Source organism: Montipora foliosa, chromosome 12, assembly GCF_036669935.1.
Source record: "Montipora foliosa isolate CH-2021 chromosome 12, ASM3666993v2, whole genome shotgun sequence".
NCBI classification, from domain to species: domain Eukaryota; kingdom Metazoa; phylum Cnidaria; class Anthozoa; order Scleractinia; family Acroporidae; genus Montipora; species Montipora foliosa.
In genome coordinates this window covers 24093597-24111096 of record NC_090880.1, presented here as the reverse complement: position 1 = coordinate 24111096, position 17500 = coordinate 24093597, and the positions used below count along the sequence as shown (strand labels likewise).

The following is a 17500-nucleotide window of genomic DNA, read 5'->3' as shown; positions in this document are numbered from 1 at the left end:
ACTCATCGCCACCATAAGAAATTTCGCGATTTTTGCTTCTTTTTCACGTTGTACAAAACGGGCGAAATATCTTGTAACTGAATCGGTACAAACGGCCTTAAAGTAAAGGAAGAAAATAAAAGGTTCATTGTTTTATGCTCGCGGTGTCGTCAAAAGCTCAAATTTGGTGATTTCACGGTGTTGTTGTTTGGAGAACGTCAAAGAAATGTGCTAAAATGGGTGCCGCACGTGCAGCTCGCGCACGTGCAGCACGACTATTTTCCCGGCTTTTAAGGACGGTGCCTACTATTGTTATTGCGCATACTTTCTGCGCATCTCGAGATACTCGGATTTCCAATTGCTGGTGCTTGTTAATACAGGGATATTTTTGCGCGGTTCAAAACTATGCGGAGAAAGCAGAAATTAGCAAGTGATCTTGGTATCCAAAAAGAAAATTGGGGGTAAGCACGCATTTTTCAGAGATAACTGAGTTTCAAATTTGGAAAAGAACGCCATACATTGCTTTGTATTTTAAAACTTTTTACAAATATTGTTGATTAATTATCTTCGAAAAATGCGTGGTTACCCTTAATTTTCTTTTTGGATTTTCAATAACACTTGTTAAGATCTTAGGCTTTTCCCGCATATTCAGAAAAACGCGCAAAAATAACTTTGAATTAGTAGGCACCGTCTTTAACCAACGATATTCTTGCTTTCTGATGATGCCGTTACCGCAGCCGTCTTCGTTTCTTGGGGTGCTTACCATTTAGCCAAATAATCCGGATGGAATGATCGTTGCGTAAAGGTACAGGTGTAAGCGATTTTCCGAATTTATTGACCAACCGGATGAAAATGGTGCTTACCATTTACAGCCCGGCACTCCATCCATCCCGCATATTTATTCGATCTTGTGAGAACGGGAAATGGAAATGGAACGATTCTCGCAATTGTAAGAGAATTTCCGGAATTCCATTCCGAACGGAAAAAATGGACTACCTCAGTCTGGAGGTTGTCCACAGTTTCCGAAAAGATTTTCCGGAAAATTGCCTTTTCATTTGACCTCAAACTGGAATCTCCGGATTTTGTGGCTAAATGGTAAGAACCCTCAACCTCCCTGTTACGTTTGCCAGTAACTACATCCGCAGACGATCAAATGAAAGGATTAATACATGTAGCCGTTGCTGAACGTAAATAAACGCGTGCGAGCAAAATCGCAGTTGGCCTTTTGGCACACGAGGATATTTGTAAGCACCAAGTCTGTTGTTCTCGTTTTCCTTCATATGCAAAAGCTCTTGCCCATTCCTCTCTTGTCTCTCTTCAAACTTAATTCTGATTGTCATCAATATTTTACAAGGCATAAAGATAACTGACATATCCATACTCCTAAATACTCTTTCTCTTTACGAGTACAGGGTCTCCCATTTGGAATGATATTCCTCCCTCATTACGCAATTCTCTCAATCTTTCAAACTATAAACGTAAACTCATAGATTATTTCGAGTCCTTGTAAACTATCATTTAACTTTTCGTTTATGAACTATAATTCCTCTCGTAATGCCTTCGAACTCTTTTTCATAAGATATCATAGTTAGCTTTAGGTTTAATTATGATTGTATCCTAAATTGTTAATTTATTTGTATAGTTTTTCTTTTTCGGTTTGCCTAGCCTGCAGTGCAGGCGTTATTTTGGAGCGGAACGCTAGATAAATCAGGCTTTCGATGCCGCCATCTTTGATTGTAATTAGATGCTTGACCGTTAGAGGGCTGGTGCAGTGGCGGGTGGGGGGTGGGGCTTGAAATTTTCTCCTTCCCCTCCCCCTCCCCCCTTGCCCATTTTTCCACTTAACACCTATTCCCTCGGCAAATACTTCCCCGCTCCAATCCTCCACAGTTACCAAATCTAAGATGGTGGCCTAATACGAAAATGTGCACTCGCGCGCCCAAAATATGCCTGCACTGCAGTTTACGGTTTGCTATCTGGTACTTCGCCTGATCTCCTATATAATCTTTGCCCTATAAGCCTCTGGCTTCGGCAGTTTTAAACCTTAATCTGGGCTTTTTCTCTTGGAACAAATAAAGATAATAAGGGAAACGTTGTTGCTTTACGTTCTAATGCGGTGAGATGCGTGACTTTATATTTTACAGAACTGACAGACTTCAAGACAAGAAGAGTCCAACAGTTTAGAAAGAATTTGGTAAGTTACCAGAAAAACAGCTGTTAAAAAAAAAACGACAGGCTTTTTTTGGGGGGGGAGGGGGGCGATTTGGCGCAGTGTTGAGAGCGCTATACATCTTATTCCAAACTGGCCGCCATTTTAGTATTCTTTTGTTTCCATGCAAATTGGCCCTTATGGCCTCGTTCAAGGTTAAATATTCTTTTGAATTTTACGTTTGAAAGCGACGCCGTAAGGGCAAATTTGCATGGAAACAAAAGAATACTAAAATGGCGGCCATTTTGGAATACGGTGTATTAGTAACTCTGATTCGATTCCCGTTTTCCACCTGCTCCATGAAATCGCCTTTATGAAAACCCAACGTTACCTAGCTTAAAGTTGATCTCAGTGGACCAGGAGATCATCAAGGGGAACCTCTGTCTCCACTAATTCCTTGAGTCAACCCTTTCCCGAGTAAATTTATTTTTAGAAAAAGGTCTTTCCCGCGAAGAGTATCTTATTTGCCTTGGCGCTGAGATAGCTTTGTTTTGATTGGCGTTTGCAACAGTGGGCGTTCTGAATCTCCCAAGGGAGGCGTTTTATAAATAAATCGACGCGGAAAAGGCTTGACTCCTAGGCCAAGTATGGGAAATAGAGGCCCCTTGACGAGCTCCTGTCTGGACCAATTACTGGGAGCACTTGCGCTCTACACAGGATTTATCCCAGACGGGTTAATCTAGTGATGACTGTGCTGTCCATCTTGGTTTGTTAAAGGGAACTTAATATCAACTCTTTCGTTTTAGACCGAGCGAGCTGAACTGGAACTCAAGCACGCGAAGGTAATAACGCCCAATAATGGTGCGTTAATGTATGTTTAGTAGATGTACCGCATAAATTATGCTGCTGATGATGATGGTAAGGTTCTTCTGGCAGCAACTTGAAATTATAAAATTTAAGGTTTTAACGGCGTGAGCATTTAATAGTTTTGTTCTTCTTCCAAAACGGCGTTCCCTTTGGTCAATTTGTAGATTACTCTGCTAACATTGCGCAACGCCAACAAAATCAAACAATCGGTTAATAGTTACGATCGCGCAGTTATTCGAGTGACATTTCATTTGCACTACCATCAACGTCTTCCGAGCTAAAGCTTCTCTTTGTCTCTTTCGCAGAGCGCCTTTCATTTTATCAACTTTTCTTTCTATCTTTCAGGCCCACGTGAACCTGTTGAAAACAACATTAGCGCAGCTAAAGGAATTGTAGCAACAAGAAACCAACTAGGAGTATTCTTAGAAACAATTCTGCGTTGCCCTTTATAAATTTACGCAAACCCAAATACAGGTTTCTTTAAATGTTAAGAGTAGGTGTTTTTTAAAGTTTCTTTTTGTCAAATCCATAGTAGCAGATTTGCTTGGCGAAAAAAGTCAGGATCAACTTTGTTCGTGTCGGTATTTGTTCTACATATTGCTACATTTGTCCATTCTCGTCGCCAGAGCCTCTGATCGCCCCAAGGCTCTTGGAAGCTCTTTGTAGGAGAAAGTGCGCCGCAGAGTTCTTATAGCCAAAAAATGGCTATTTGAACATTACGGCGCCAGCTCACTCCTCGTACTAACATGAATTCACCAATGAGAAACGCTCTTGATTGTTCTTTTCAAAGATCCAGTGAAAAGACACTATATATTTTCAGGGTTCCCCACAGCTCTTCCCTCCCTCAGTCAAGAGAAACGCTCTGGAGTCGAGATTAACATTTGTCACACTAGCATGAAAAGGTGACATAAGCAGGGGCAATAAGCTCCAGCTTAGAGCGATTTTCAATTGAGTGTCGTTAGACCAAAACCAAAGTAATTACTTTGGCCAATCAAAAACGACGGAGACAATCCAGTAAACCAATCAAAACTCGAAGTAATTACACGTGGCCGACACAAAGCGCGGGAAAATGTGCACGCGCTAGCCACGATTGGTTTTGGTTTCAGTTCTGATTGGTTGAAAAAGTGGCGCGAGAACTTTGAGCCAATCAATGAGTGAAGTAATCATAAACCAAAGCAATTCGCTAATTACTTTCGACACTCAATTGAAAACCACTCTAGAATGAGAGAACAACAGATTAGGATTGGGCATTACTTTCGTTTTCCACATGACCTCGCTGCCGGCCGGGTTGTTTTCCTGCCTCCGGGAACTAGACCCAAAGCTTTTGCAACGTCTTTCCTTTGTTTCGGGAAAAAAAAGGAAAAAAACATTGGTCGCTGATATATGAGTTCGTTAAAATAACCATTGTGAAACTCAGCAAATCCAGGGGCCCGTTTCACGAAAGTCCCGAAACCTTACGGGCCATTTTCGGGTGTCACAATTCCCTCTGTATCTCAAGAACGGAGGGGAATGAAGTCGTCAAACTTCACAGCCAGTTTGCTTTTTGTTACCGTGAAAACATGTTAAAAGATCGGCGTTCCTGAACAAGCAGTTGACAGGTTCAGAAATGGCTTTTCGGGTCCGAAACGTTTTCAGGACTTTCGAGAAACGTGCCCCAAGTCCTCAGTGTCCCAAAGTCTCCTAATTTGTCTCTTGGTTTATGCTTATGCTTTTGTCACAGTTTGAACTCGCCAATCCCAGGTTAAGGGAGACCAAAACACAATAGGTTGCCAAGGTAATTAACCCAGTTTAGCGCGAACCTGTGCTCGGTCAAATATTACAATTTAAGACTGTAATAAAGTGGTAATTATTATCATTAGTATTAAATGTCATTCCGGGTTTTCACTGAAAACGTTTTCACAATGCCATTTTGGACCAAGAGTAGCTCAAAAACCAGTGTCAACATTTTCAAGAGACTCTCTCATTACCAAGATTGAATCTCTTGGAGCGGATTGAAAGCATCCTCAACTATTCCGATTGTGACGGAAGCTCTGAATCTGCTGCAGAGAAGTTTAGTTTTTATCCTTTGGAAAGAATTTTAATTGATTTCGTTTTTGAGATTAAATTTAAACATTTGACGACGAATTATAGGGGGTATTTTGGTGAAGTCCTGTTGCTGTAATAACCAATTACGTCACACTATTTAGCATAATTATCTGCTGGGTGATACAGTGTTGTGGAGTCAATCCTTCCAATAGAACGGTTTTTTGTAAGTGATTTGATGAGGAAATAAACTAACTACGCCAGAAGAGGATCAGGCTTTGAATAACCGGGCGGAGTAACTGGCAAGTTCCCTCTAGGGATATAAGAATGCCTTTGTTATTCACAATGCACCTAACCTGCGTGGCAGACTATTTCCTGGTTGTCGTTTCTCTTCTCCGAAAAGTAAAGAAAAACGATAACTGGAAGTACGTGTGCGACGCGGTTTACAATGTACCAATCAGTGGAACAAAAACAACCCTGTTTCCGGCAGCCAATGAAGCTCGTGCTGGCAAACAACATTGATGGCGCCAACAGTATCTTCGCAGCAGGGCACTTTCTGTACCCGAGAAGGGAGTTGAGGTATTTGTCCACCCTGAATATATACCCCTGGTCCAGTGGAGTTTTGTCTAACTGTCGTTGGATGGTTTTTAGCTCTTGGAGAGCTATCGGGATGGTTGGCGAATCAGGCTGCCAGGCGTAAACAACGGAAAATTTGTAATCGATTTCTGATCGTCTTAAGTTCGGCAGGCGCATTCATGCATTCGTTAAATGGTCGTTGAGGCGGCAGGCGCATTCATGCATTCGTTAAATGGTCGTTAAAAATGCTCTTATTCGGCCACCAATGAAAGACGTTCAATATAATGTATTACACTGCATTTGTAACCACTCTATAGACTGAATAATTTGCTTTAGTATCACCCAACTGGTAAACTAATGCAAATCCTGCATTTTGATTGGCTACGCTACTAGAGGACTATTATTAATAGTCCTCGAGTAGCGAAAAGTATGACGCTTTCTTTTGTTTAATTCCCAAATTAATATTTCTTTAACTTGCATTTGCTAACTTTATTATTGCCATTTCTGTCCGACTAGTTGGGTGATACTAAAACAATTAGACCCTTCGCCCTCAAGGGCCACGGGTCAATAGCCCAGTCGGCTTCGCCTCATGGGCTGTTGACCCGTAGCCCGCAAGGGCTACGGGTCTAATTGTTAAATATCACCTCCCTGACGCAGTATCTTACTTACTCCACGAGCTTACCGCAGGATTCCTTTGATTAGTGCTGCGGTTGGCTGTAAAGCTTACCGTATTTACTAAAATAAGCGCCACCTACGAATAACCGCCGCATTTGAGTCAGATAGTGACTATCAAAAAACCTTTCTGTTAATCTCCTCTTACAGAAATAATTCTGTGTGGCGTCCAATTTTGAATGAGTGCCGCCCTCAAATAAGCGCCGCACTTGAGGCGCAAACAATTAAATAAGCGTCGCGGAGCTTATTCGAGTAAATACGACAAGTCAGTTTTATGATAATTATGCGCAGCTAAGAAATTTAAACGAACTTTTCAAAATGCAGGTAATATCACGGCATTGCGCATGTTCTAGCCGAAACGAATGTCATCATTTACGAGCCAATCGGAAGCGACGTTATAATTCGTGCGGGGAGTTTACACGTACGTGTAAAAATTTATCAATTATCAAACAATCACCAATGAGCTAAGGGTTTTAGCGAAAATTTCACGCGTATAATGTGTAAATTTACCGCACGAATTATAATGTCGCTTCCAATTGGATTAGAAACGGTGACATTCGCTAAACCACTGTTGGTAAATGTTGCACGAGAAGCAGGTGTCATTCACATTGTGCATCGAACTCATTTTTTTGTCGAGTCCTTTGTCCCTCGTTTACCAGAAGAGTTGAATGATTCAGTGATATTAATGACGATTTGATATTTGGCAGACTTAGGTTATTATGGGTTTCAGAGATCAGACAGTGAAAAATGCCATAAAGCCTTCATTGTATACGTGACCTCATAATGTTTCAGTAAAAATAATTACAATACCTTAGTGTGCTCATTTCAATAGAAAATATCTAAAGGGTCGTTTCTTTCGTGCTTTAACATCCGTTTCTCATCTGCCTGTTTCTGCCAGTTATTACGAACGTGCGTCGTTGTAATTTAAACACTTCCACACATGTTAGCTGAGTGAAGACCCTTTCTGTGTCACAGCTGTTTAGTGGCCTTATGGTCTTTCTGTAAACCAATTACTATGAATTATCTCCCGCATCGTGAAGACGGCGATCCTGGCCTATTATGGTGAATTTGTCTTTGTGAAATTTATGGGAATTTGAGAGCTACGTGATTGAATTTACATTAAAGTGAAGAACACTCGCCATTTTATTTGCATATGGATGGAATGCATCGTTGTGTGTCTCTAAATGGACCTCCTCCACAAGGTTTGTGAAAAAAAGTGGCGTTTCGAATTTTAAAACCTCCTGATCCAATACCACTTTTTCTGTAAAAACTACCTCACTTAGACTGTACTGTGGAAGTCTCGTCAGCATATTCAAAGTAAAAAGGATTTTTGCCTGTAAGGTGAAGCTTGAATGGGAAAGCAATCTACACCATGACAAAGAAATTAAATGACGAAATAATTTGTTCCAACTTCGCGCTTAGAATTCATCCGTGAAACTGAATTGGTTCTAATTTCTTAGATATCATTATCTAAGTTTTCACCATTTACTCAGTTTTTCAGAGAAACCTTATCAGCATCACATCGAATGTAACTTGAAATTTCTCAGCTGAATGAATTAAGAAGGCGAAACGTTGGTTAACTAACAGATGAAAATTTTAGTGGATTCTCAGCTATTCGTTGACTCCTTTGGGCCAATCCTCACCCATTTTCAAAAATTATGCCCAGATGGACTGAATTAAGTGCAAGAATATTGATTTTCACGCGTTTTTTTGCCTTCTTTACGCCCCAAGCATCTAGCTATCTGCCTATACCTGTCCCTGCGAACGTGTGCACAAAAGGGAACTGTTCCGAAACTTTTGAGTATAGTTTATCGTAATCCATAAAGTTCCCATCTGATACGCTTCTCGCCGAAGTGGATTAAAAGTCATGGGTCTAATTTAGAAAAGAAATGGTTTTCGAGAGGAAACATTGCTGTGTAAATAAAAGGAGTCTTCAGATTTTGGTTTTCGGCGTGATGGTCGGAAAAATATAGGCCTCGAACTTTCGTCCAGGTTTTGAACATCCACCATGTTTATAATTTGCTTTTATTCATGATTATTTCGTTTGTTTCTGTTTTCCTCTGTATTGTCTTTTGTTTTTTCACGTTTCTGTCAACTTGACAGACTAAAAGATATGAATGTTTCTTTTTTCAATGTAATTTTCAAAGGAGACAAGTCACTGATAAGTGCTTCAATGATGTCAAACGATTCTATATCTTATATGGCTAGGAAGTCGAACAAATGAGTGAGGGTTAATTGGCTTTTTGGAGGGGATTTAGTATTTCAAGCATGTGGCAACACATTGAGCTGACACGGTCATATATGACCATTAAAAATAATTATCAACAAACCCTGCCAATTGCGGGTCATTGGTTCTCCAAACACATTTCCTTTCTCTTGGTAGAACTTGCGGCTCTGAAGCTTGACTCGGTTGCTTTAGTGAAGTAAACTTAGATGATGCGTGAACTGAGCACAAAAGCTCTTTGTAGTTTGTAGTAACAACAAGGAAAATAAAAGAATATCCGATTAGCTCAATCAATCAAGAGGAGACTAACAAATTATTTGAAGATTCAGTAGATTTTTGGAAAATTCTTTGAAGTATTTCCAGTGTATTTCTGACTTTGTGTGAGGTATTGTACAAGATGTTACAGGAGGCCAATCAAATTCGATGGACTTTCGTTTCCATTGTTTGGGATAAAAGGGTCATTGAATTACAGACAAAGATGTTATTTAAATCCGATCTTATCTTTAATACACATCAGTGCTTGTTGTGTTTTCCAAGAGATGTACAAAATTTATTAGCGTGCGCGTTCAATTACAGACGGCTCGAAGACGTTAACGATGAGAATTGCAGCGAAAGTTACTCCAGGAGAATCGAGAGTAGCGAAATCGAACGCATCAGCGGAGAGATTTACATTCACAGCAAAGAAATCAGATGTCACGAATGGAGAGGCCGAGGGAGCCACTGGAGGAAAGCCTACACCAAAATCCAGTATTCTTAACGTAAATCAGGAGGAAATCGAAGATTTTGCAGCAGTCAGGGCCCAAATTTTTCCCGTGCTTAAAGCGAGGTCCTGGGTAGATGTTACTCAAGATCTGCTAACGAAAATAGACCCCAAGAGCAAAGCAGGAGTGCTGTATGCACCTCTCAAGAGTGTTCCCGGATCTGACATCGGGTACACTCTGGCGATCATCAGAGATCAGCCTGATTCTCTGAGTTACATTTTAACGAGTCATTTGGAAGCTTGGGCAACCTCAGAGAGCGTGCTCCAGAAAGTGGCTATTGGAAATTTGGAGAAGAAATTTGACGAGTTTGGAGATGACTTGTGGATCCGGAGCAAGACGGGAATTTATTATATCAACACTAGTTTGCGTTCGCTGTCTGCATCTGTCATTCTCTTGCCGCGTTTTATAGAGCGCTTGGACGTGGAAAGCGGAGATCCCGTCGTTGTTGTGCCATCGAGTGATCTTTGCATGGTCGCGGGATCCAAAATGGAGACCCGACTTTGTATCGTCGGTGAAATGTCCCTTCGTTATTCATCCGATCCACACCACTTGAACACAAGTCTTCGTTTGAATAAGGCAAGAATGATCATGGCGAAGTATTCACCCAAATCTTTTGCTGGCGAATTCCCCATTCCTTCAACGGCTGAAGAAGTTGCGGGACTAAAATTAAGAGTTCAACAGGTTAGGAGATGACTTCTAATGTCTTTTTGATGAGCTTTAGAGAGACGAAGAGATTTTAATTCATTAATTTGTAAACATTCGGTTCTTGACAATGGACATAAAGCTAAAAGTACGAGACAATAATAGCAGATGAGTTTTGTATTCATTCAAAGTCTAACAGTTTACTCTAATTTTGAACGGAACATTATACAAATTTTGTAATTTTAAAAAGGCCACTAATTATTGCAGGTTTTATTGCGTGACGCAAGTCCAAAAATAGCAAATATCAATGGTTTAAAATTTTAGTAACGTCACTAACAATTATAAAGACGGATCTTGCTTTTTTGTATTCTCAGTTCTTAGTTATCACAGAAACTTGCATATTACGCAAATGCAGTGTTTTTCGCTGAGTTCACCAATCGTACGCCAGTTGCTTTCATCAAATGAAGTTCATTTACGAGAGTAGAAATTGGCATCTGGTCATAACTTGCGTCACAAAGTAATTTAAAATTGATCAGCATCGGTAAAAGTTCTTTCCACCTGTGATTCCTTTATAACTGCTGTTTCGTGGATAATCATAATAAAGCACAACTCCTATTTTCCACTAATTAACTTCGGACGGTTTGTTATCGGACAGTTCAAAAAGCCAGGGCAGTAGGTTTAATTAACATAAAACAAAAGAATGTGAAAGTGGTCGCCATATATAGACCCTATGCAAAAATGGCTGCCTTTAAATTATTCTTTTGTTCATATTCAAAATAGCCCAACTAACCTCGTTCGGGATAACAAATTCTTTAGAATTTTTGTCTCAAAAACGAGGTTAGTTGGGCTATTTTGAATATGAACAAAGAATAATTTAAAGGCAGCCATTTTTGCATAGGGTCTATATATGGCGACCACTTTCACATTCTTTTGTTTTATGATAATTAAACCTACTGCCCTCATTTTGAAACAAAAATTCTTTTGAAATTTGCTCGTCGTAGCGGAGGTTAGAAAGGCTTATTAGCATTAAAACAAAAGAATACTTTATTTGGCCGCCAATATGAAAGAGGTCAATATGATTTTTTACCCCAATTGCTTGTAATCTCGCAATCTGATTGGTTAATTTGCCGTTGTCGATAAGAGTCTAGACAACGCGGCTCGCGTCATGCTTGCGTCAATTTGTCACGCAATGTAATAGCCAATCAGGAACGCTAATTTAGGAAAATAAACCAATCATATTACGAGAAAGTTATGGACAACGCTTGCTCTTTCTTTGAGTTATGATTTTGGTCACACACTTTCTTTGGCATTTAATATTGTGGTAAACAACAAATCGAAAGTGGGTCAGCGTTGTCTGTACTCTTATCGACAACGATATTCGTCGTCATCACAGTGGTCAAAATTTGTTGTAGACTGACTCGGCTACGCCTCGTGAGTCCACAACATTTTGACCACTGTGACGACGAATATCATTGTCGATAAGAGTACAGACAACGCTGAATCACTTTCAATTTGTTTAACAGACCGAATTGGAATCTACTGAGTCCTATTACCATTACGTATCGCTGTTCAGTAAACGATCAACCCAGTAGTCAAAATCAGCTTAACAATTCGACTTAAAAAATAAGTGTTTTCTTTGATGTGGAAAAAATTGTGGGATCCACATCATAAGGACCTTTCGGAAAAGAACGTTTAAGAACATACTAAGAACACACCCAGGCTGAGATTAGAACGCCTTTATATTGCATTAAATTTCTTTCCGCTTTTGTTTTTGTGAGTAGCATAAAATAAAGGTTAAAAAAATCTAAAACTGTAGTCTAACAGGACAATTCACTCAAATACTAAGGGACGTTCTTCATTACAGTGCAACGCGCCTTACCATGGCCACCCAACAAGCTTTCACATTTGACAACTACGTGTAGAAAAAGTCAACTCAACAACCCATGCAACGGCCGTGCGAACTTTGCAAGGAGGCGTGACTGTCAATTAAATTCGCACTCCCTGATTGGCGGATAATTTGTAAAGAACTTTGTCAGGTGGCCACGGTAAGGCGTGTAGCACTGTAACAGAGTGGTCTGCTTACTGCATGGCGGATTCACTGAAGAGCAACTCGTGAGGGTGCGTTCCTTTGGGATGATCCCAAAAAGGATCACTGATCCAAGATCACTTGGATCACGGTGCATCACAGGAACCGAAAAATCCTTTTCCCAGAGTGGATTCATCAGTTCCTTTGAGGTACCGTGATCCAAGTGATCTTGGATCAGTGATCCTTTTTCGGATCATCCCAAAGGAACGCACCCTCAGTTTGGAGTGCGTTCAATTGACCCTATCGGCGGAATAAGAATACGTAGAACGATGATTTAAAATGGTATCTCTGGCGCTTTAAAGCAACATGGATAATAAAGATCTGTTTAAAATAGCATTTTAGCCGGTGTTTCACAACTTTAATGTGAATCTCCGTAAAAAAGAAGGATTTCTAAATTCTATTCCTTCTTCTAAAAAAAAGAAGAGAGCATGTAATTACATCAACATTGTTTCATTATAAATTAGCTCTACGAGTGAGATTAGATATTAAACCCTCTACTTTTGAATGTCGCATCAACGTTCTAAACGCACCGTCAAGGTACGTGCTTACAGAAGGCTATTTTATTTCTGATTACAAAGCTGCCATCGCTTAATCCAAGATTTCCGCCAGATGGATTCTTCTTTAATTTCTGGCCAACGGTGCAATTTTCTGTAAATGGGAGTCCAATTACAAAAATTCTGGATACCCTCCAGTAACCACACATGTTAAATGTCAAGGACTATCATGATCTCAATGGAACCGAGGATTGATGAATCAGTTTCTCGAAAGTCCCGATAACTTCATTTGTGAATATCACAAGGGATAAAAATAGATAGTAACGCCTTAGTACAAAGTACAAAGCATATCAATCCCATAATGCTATGGGCGCTAAATAGTGACGTCAATTGAAAAGAGTGCTATTATCTTGTTTCAAAAAACTGGTTCAAGATTACTAAATGCAAAATGATTGTGAAAATTGATGACTTAAAACCTCTTCCTTGTTCAGATACAAAGCCGGGAATTGTGACACCCGAAAAGTTAAAGGGACTTCGATTTTCGTTTAACACGCCCCAGGATCAGTAAATTTTATGCCACTATGAAAAGCACTTTTTTTCGATTACCGGTGGCCGAAGCAAAACGAACTGGGTGGCTAGATGATTTTGATGACGGTGGCAATAGCCAAGGAGCCCGACGCATTTATGCTGACAATGGAATTGTCAGCCAAGAGATCCGCGTTGGTAACCCGATCGCGTTAGCCAGTCATTAGGGAGCTTAAGCACGCGCGTGTTTGAGACGAGCTGTTTTCCCTTTTAACGTGTCTTCACACAACCACATTTACATAGCTAAGCATCTTTTCTCCATTAAAAATGATTAGTACAAAAACCTGGGAGACACCACTATCCTGGCACGCGAAGTGTTCTCTTCCGGTTGCCGTCCGCGTCTCAAAAACGTGCGTGCTTAAGCTCCTTAATACAGAGCTTTAAGCACGCCACGTTTTTGACACGCAACTAGAAGTGAACGTTTCACACGCGAGAAAAGTATTGTCTCCAAGATTTTTAAAGTAATCATCTCTAATGGAGAAAAGATATTAGCAGTATAAATGTGCTTGTACGAAGACAAGTTGAAAGGGAAAACAGCCCACTTCCGGTTGCCGGGGGCCTCTCAAAACCGTCGTGTGCTAAAGCCCCCTTGGTTTTCATGTGACGTCAGAAAAAAACTAAAATTAAAAATTTTGAGTTTTTACGTTCATCAGGTACAAGACATTTTAAAGATACACCTGTTGGCCTGTTTTCAGCTCGGTAGCACGCTTTGTTTTGAAAATAGAGCAGTTTGAATCTCAATTTTTTTTACAATGCCTGACATCTGGGATTGCTTCTGAGAAATATGTCACGAACACGAAAATATCGATTAGCCTTGTGTTTTCGAGTTCTGAATAACCAATATGTTAAGAGTAGTATCTATGCGAACGTTTTCAAGTTAAGGAGAGATAAAAAATGCTTTGAGAGAGCCAAAGAAAACTCCAGATGTTTCCACTGGTTTCAGGCCGCCATGTTGGTGTCCCTCTGAGGGTCCCAAGAGAAACTGGAAACAATGCTTATGCAAAATTTTGGGAGGGACAAATAGTATTATGGCATTTTTTATATTGGCTAATATCGCACAGCCTTAAAACTTTGACAGGCTGTTTATTTATTACCCTTCTACAATATCTCAATTTCTTGACTAAATTTATGAATGGTAAACGAGTGCGTGATACTTGCGTGACGTGAAAATCACGAAGGGAGTTTTAAGCACGCAAGCGTTTTTGAGCCACGGATGGCAGCTGTAAAACGCATTGCATTACGAGGAAAAGCTTAGCATTAGCTCATAGGAAATCTCAAGTTTTTTTTGCGACAAAACATAATGCAACACAAGCACTTGGTGAATTTAGATTTGTTTATTTTTCATTAATTAAAAAGTGCATTACTATGTACAGAAGTAGAGAAATGCCACTAGAGAAACGACACGCTATTTTGTCTGCCATGGGATAAGCTCTGAAGTTTACCAATCTCCGTCCTTGGAAAATACAGTTTTTCCAGGTCTTTTTTTGGCGTGAAAGATGATTTTTTTTGCAATACACTGAGAAAAAGTAAAAATGCCGAAGGTAGACGTAAGCGTTACCCTTATTAATCTGCAAATTGTTTTTTATCAAATTTTAAGTTCGAAAATAGTTGCACGAAGAGTGAATTAGATAAGAGTGTTCTTATGGCATGGGTAGGCTCCCCTGCCAGTCATAAATAAATCTAGTTTTAGAATAACCGTTCCCGCGGAAATAAGTTCTGCTCCTGAAAAAAAAAAACGACAAAATCTGTCACGCGTGATCAGACTTCGCCTTATTCGTTAAGGTGGGGGTCCTTTCTTTGTTTTCGCGCTTAAAGTGTATCTAAAAATAAGTTCATTTGTGATTGTGCTGGGGCAAGACCGCAAATTGATAAAGAAACTCTCTTATCTAATTCAATCTTGTTGCATGGAAAGTTGCGCGGGGCGATCTCCTAAAGAACTCGTCCATCTTCTATAGTTATAGAATTCGAGTCCTTCCTTGGAGAGAAAAGTTAGCTACATCTCGCTCCATCGCATCCGGCGATTCGTAATCAGTTCACCTCGCCTTCACTCGCACTCTCCTCACCAGAGCTTTTCTCCTTTTTCTTCCGCGGCGACCTGGACCGAGATCGAGATCGACGAGATTTACGTTTCTCTTTCTGTGATTCCTTCGTGTGCGATCGTGTCCTTTTCGGTGACTTGTCCTCGTTAGTCGGGTTTTCTTCGTCTTGGGGATCAATCTGTTCTTTGTCTGGTTTTTCCTGCTTTATTTTCTTCTCTTCTTTCTTGGGGTCCTTTTCCAATATTTGCAGTAAGGATCGTGGGATGTGCGCACGCTAAGATAGTAAGATAGTCAGTGCAACGATTTAGACAATGTTTTGAAATAAAGCCCATGGAGGAATAAGGTTCGTTTCCTTTTTCAAAGAGTTCAATCACACAATGACATGGAAGACCACATGCATTTTTACTTGAAAGGTAGAACTACTAGGACTAGGACTCGCTTAAGAAGTGAAATGAACTTGGTAATGGCTTAAGGGTACGAGGAACTCTCGTAAAGTGTTACGCAAACGTCGCAAAGACGACACGTGGATTGGTGCGTTCACCCCCTACTGCCTTCTTCTGCTTTTTTCTTCGGGTAGCAAGACTTTCAGCGGAAAAAAACATTGAACGACTCTAATCAGTAGAGGGCGAATCATTTATTCGTTTGCAGCAGTTTTAATTTGAACTAATCTTTAGATCGGAGGACGACTACGAATACGAGTTTTTCGTACTGAGCATGCGCACTCCGAAAAATGTCGGCCTCCAAACCTTATGAGCATGCTCAGTACGGAAAACTCAAACTCGTTATCGTCCTCGTCCTTCCATCTAAAGGTCCCTATTAATTGAATTATGCACATTGGAGCTACGCTAGCAACACTTACAGCATTAGAACAAAAGAAAACTGTATTTCACCGCCATTATGAAACAGGTCTATACCCTTCAAAATGACTCGGAAGCACTGGTTTCTTCATTGAGTCCAGCACCTTTATTTCTGTTACAACTTACTTGATGGGGAGTGAAGGACTGAACATGTGCTACTAAGTTTTCCTTTAGTTCTGGGCAGATCTAAAAGAGATTCCAAATTATGTGAGTTACTTGTAAAACAATATTAAAGTCGAAATAACCGGCGAGCTATCCTAGCGGAAAAGTCGCAAAGTGGTAAGTAAAACGTGGTAACTACAGTATCATTTTGTTTTTGAACCTGGCTAAAACAATTCGCGCAAAGGCAAAATTTCAAGTCACCTCAAACACACTCTCCAGTTGTCGAAAGGGTAGCTGAAGAAGAACGGAGAATGACTGGGGTTTTGTCATCTGTTAAAACAAAGAAAAAATTACACAAAATGTAAATGCTATTACATTGAAGATACACTTTTACAATTTTGTCAACATCATAATATTTTCTTTCCCAAGCTTAAACGTTGAAACCAAACGGTTTCAATTCTTATGGGCGGCTTTCTTGATCCTAGAGGTTCGCTTTTCTCATGAATTTGACGTGCTGATGGGCAGGAGAAAAACAAAACCTCTGCCTGGGTTGAAACTGAGCATGAGTCGCGGCTACTAAGAGATCAAACTGTGCGGTTTCACTAGAAGACAGCGGCATCACTGTAAAGAGGAATGCGCACGACTTAGCCGTCTCAAGTCACGGTCAGCAAACATAACAGGGAGCATGCGGTGTTTGAACAGCGCCCTCCAAGATCTTGGAGGTTGCTTGAATCACAGCGACTTTCGACCCAAGGACCCGTTTGTCAAAACAAAAACGTCTCGGGTCCAAAAAGCAATCTGTGAAACTAAGATCCACGGATCCTCAAAGTCCGCTTTTTGTTATTGTAAAGATTCATGGCTTGCGACATTTTTCTTTCGAAAAATGACGAGGGATTTACGTCACCCAAAGTAAGCCAGAAAAGCTTCGGGAGTTTCGAGAAACGGGCCCTTAGGCAGACGTCTCTTTTCCTCTTGTCCATAAGCCACGAAAACAAAAGATAAGACGCATCTGCTAGCAGGCAAATAGGACGCACTGTACGTTTTACTTGTCCAACGACCTTGACGGGCACGTAAGAGACACTGACCAAATTTTTGCATTCTTCTTCTGAAAGTATGGCAACCTTACTGATGAGTCTGTGAAGTCTCTCAGGAAGAGAGCCATGTATCCCACCAGCCCTAAGTCATGGCTCACATAACTCAGTGTTGGTTTAGCTGCGCGTTAGGGTGCATAATAAACAAAACTTCAAGGAGACAAGGGCAAACGCATGCTTGCTCCTAGAGAGCCACGAAAAATATTTCAGGTTAAGTGCAATTTATGCCAGTAGATTTGAAAGCGGATGAATTGCTCTGCGAGGTTAGATTTCCCTCCAGCCTGAGACTGGATTCATTTTCGGTAACAGGGCCCGAGGAGACCATTTTGAAGTGGCAGGGCTACAAATCTGGGC

The 17500-nt window shown here is 40.5% G+C and overlaps 3 protein-coding genes across 4 annotated transcripts in view; 2 read left to right on the top strand and 1 right to left on the bottom strand.

Annotated features, from left to right (window-relative positions):
• The window catches only part of LOC137978945 (sorting nexin-6-like), an 18709-nt gene extending 13421 nt beyond the window's left edge, over nt 1-5288 (top strand). The window contains exons 13-15 of the mRNA XM_068826071.1: nt 2124-2173; nt 2935-2970; nt 3341-5288. Of these exons, the coding sequence (XP_068682172.1) occupies nt 2124-2173; nt 2935-2970; nt 3341-3391 (137 nt within the window). The 3' untranslated portion in view covers nt 3392-5288. The remainder of the gene's footprint in view (nt 1-2123; nt 2174-2934; nt 2971-3340) is intronic.
• Nucleotides 5289-7060: 1772 nt separating this feature from the next.
• LOC137978812 (uncharacterized) lies at nt 7061-10642 on the top strand. Its single transcript, XM_068825898.1, has 2 exons — nt 7061-7467; nt 9066-10642. Exons 1-2 carry the CDS (start codon nt 7419-7421, stop codon nt 9941-9943), a joined length of 927 nt encoding a protein of 308 aa, XP_068681999.1. The 5' UTR covers nt 7061-7418; the 3' UTR covers nt 9944-10642.
• A 915-nt stretch (nt 10643-11557) lies between these two features.
• LOC137979256 (symplekin-like) overlaps nt 11558-17500 on the bottom strand; it is a 203657-nt gene continuing 197714 nt past the window's right edge. For both annotated transcript variants that reach the window (XM_068826475.1, XM_068826474.1), the window contains exons 36-38: nt 16317-16385; nt 16080-16139; nt 11558-15370 (exon numbers count right to left, since the gene is read on the bottom strand). In XM_068826475.1, coding sequence (XP_068682576.1) covers nt 15086-15370; nt 16080-16139; nt 16317-16385 — 414 coding nt within the window. In that variant the 3' untranslated portion in view covers nt 11558-15085. The remainder of the gene's footprint in view (nt 15371-16079; nt 16140-16316; nt 16386-17500) is intronic.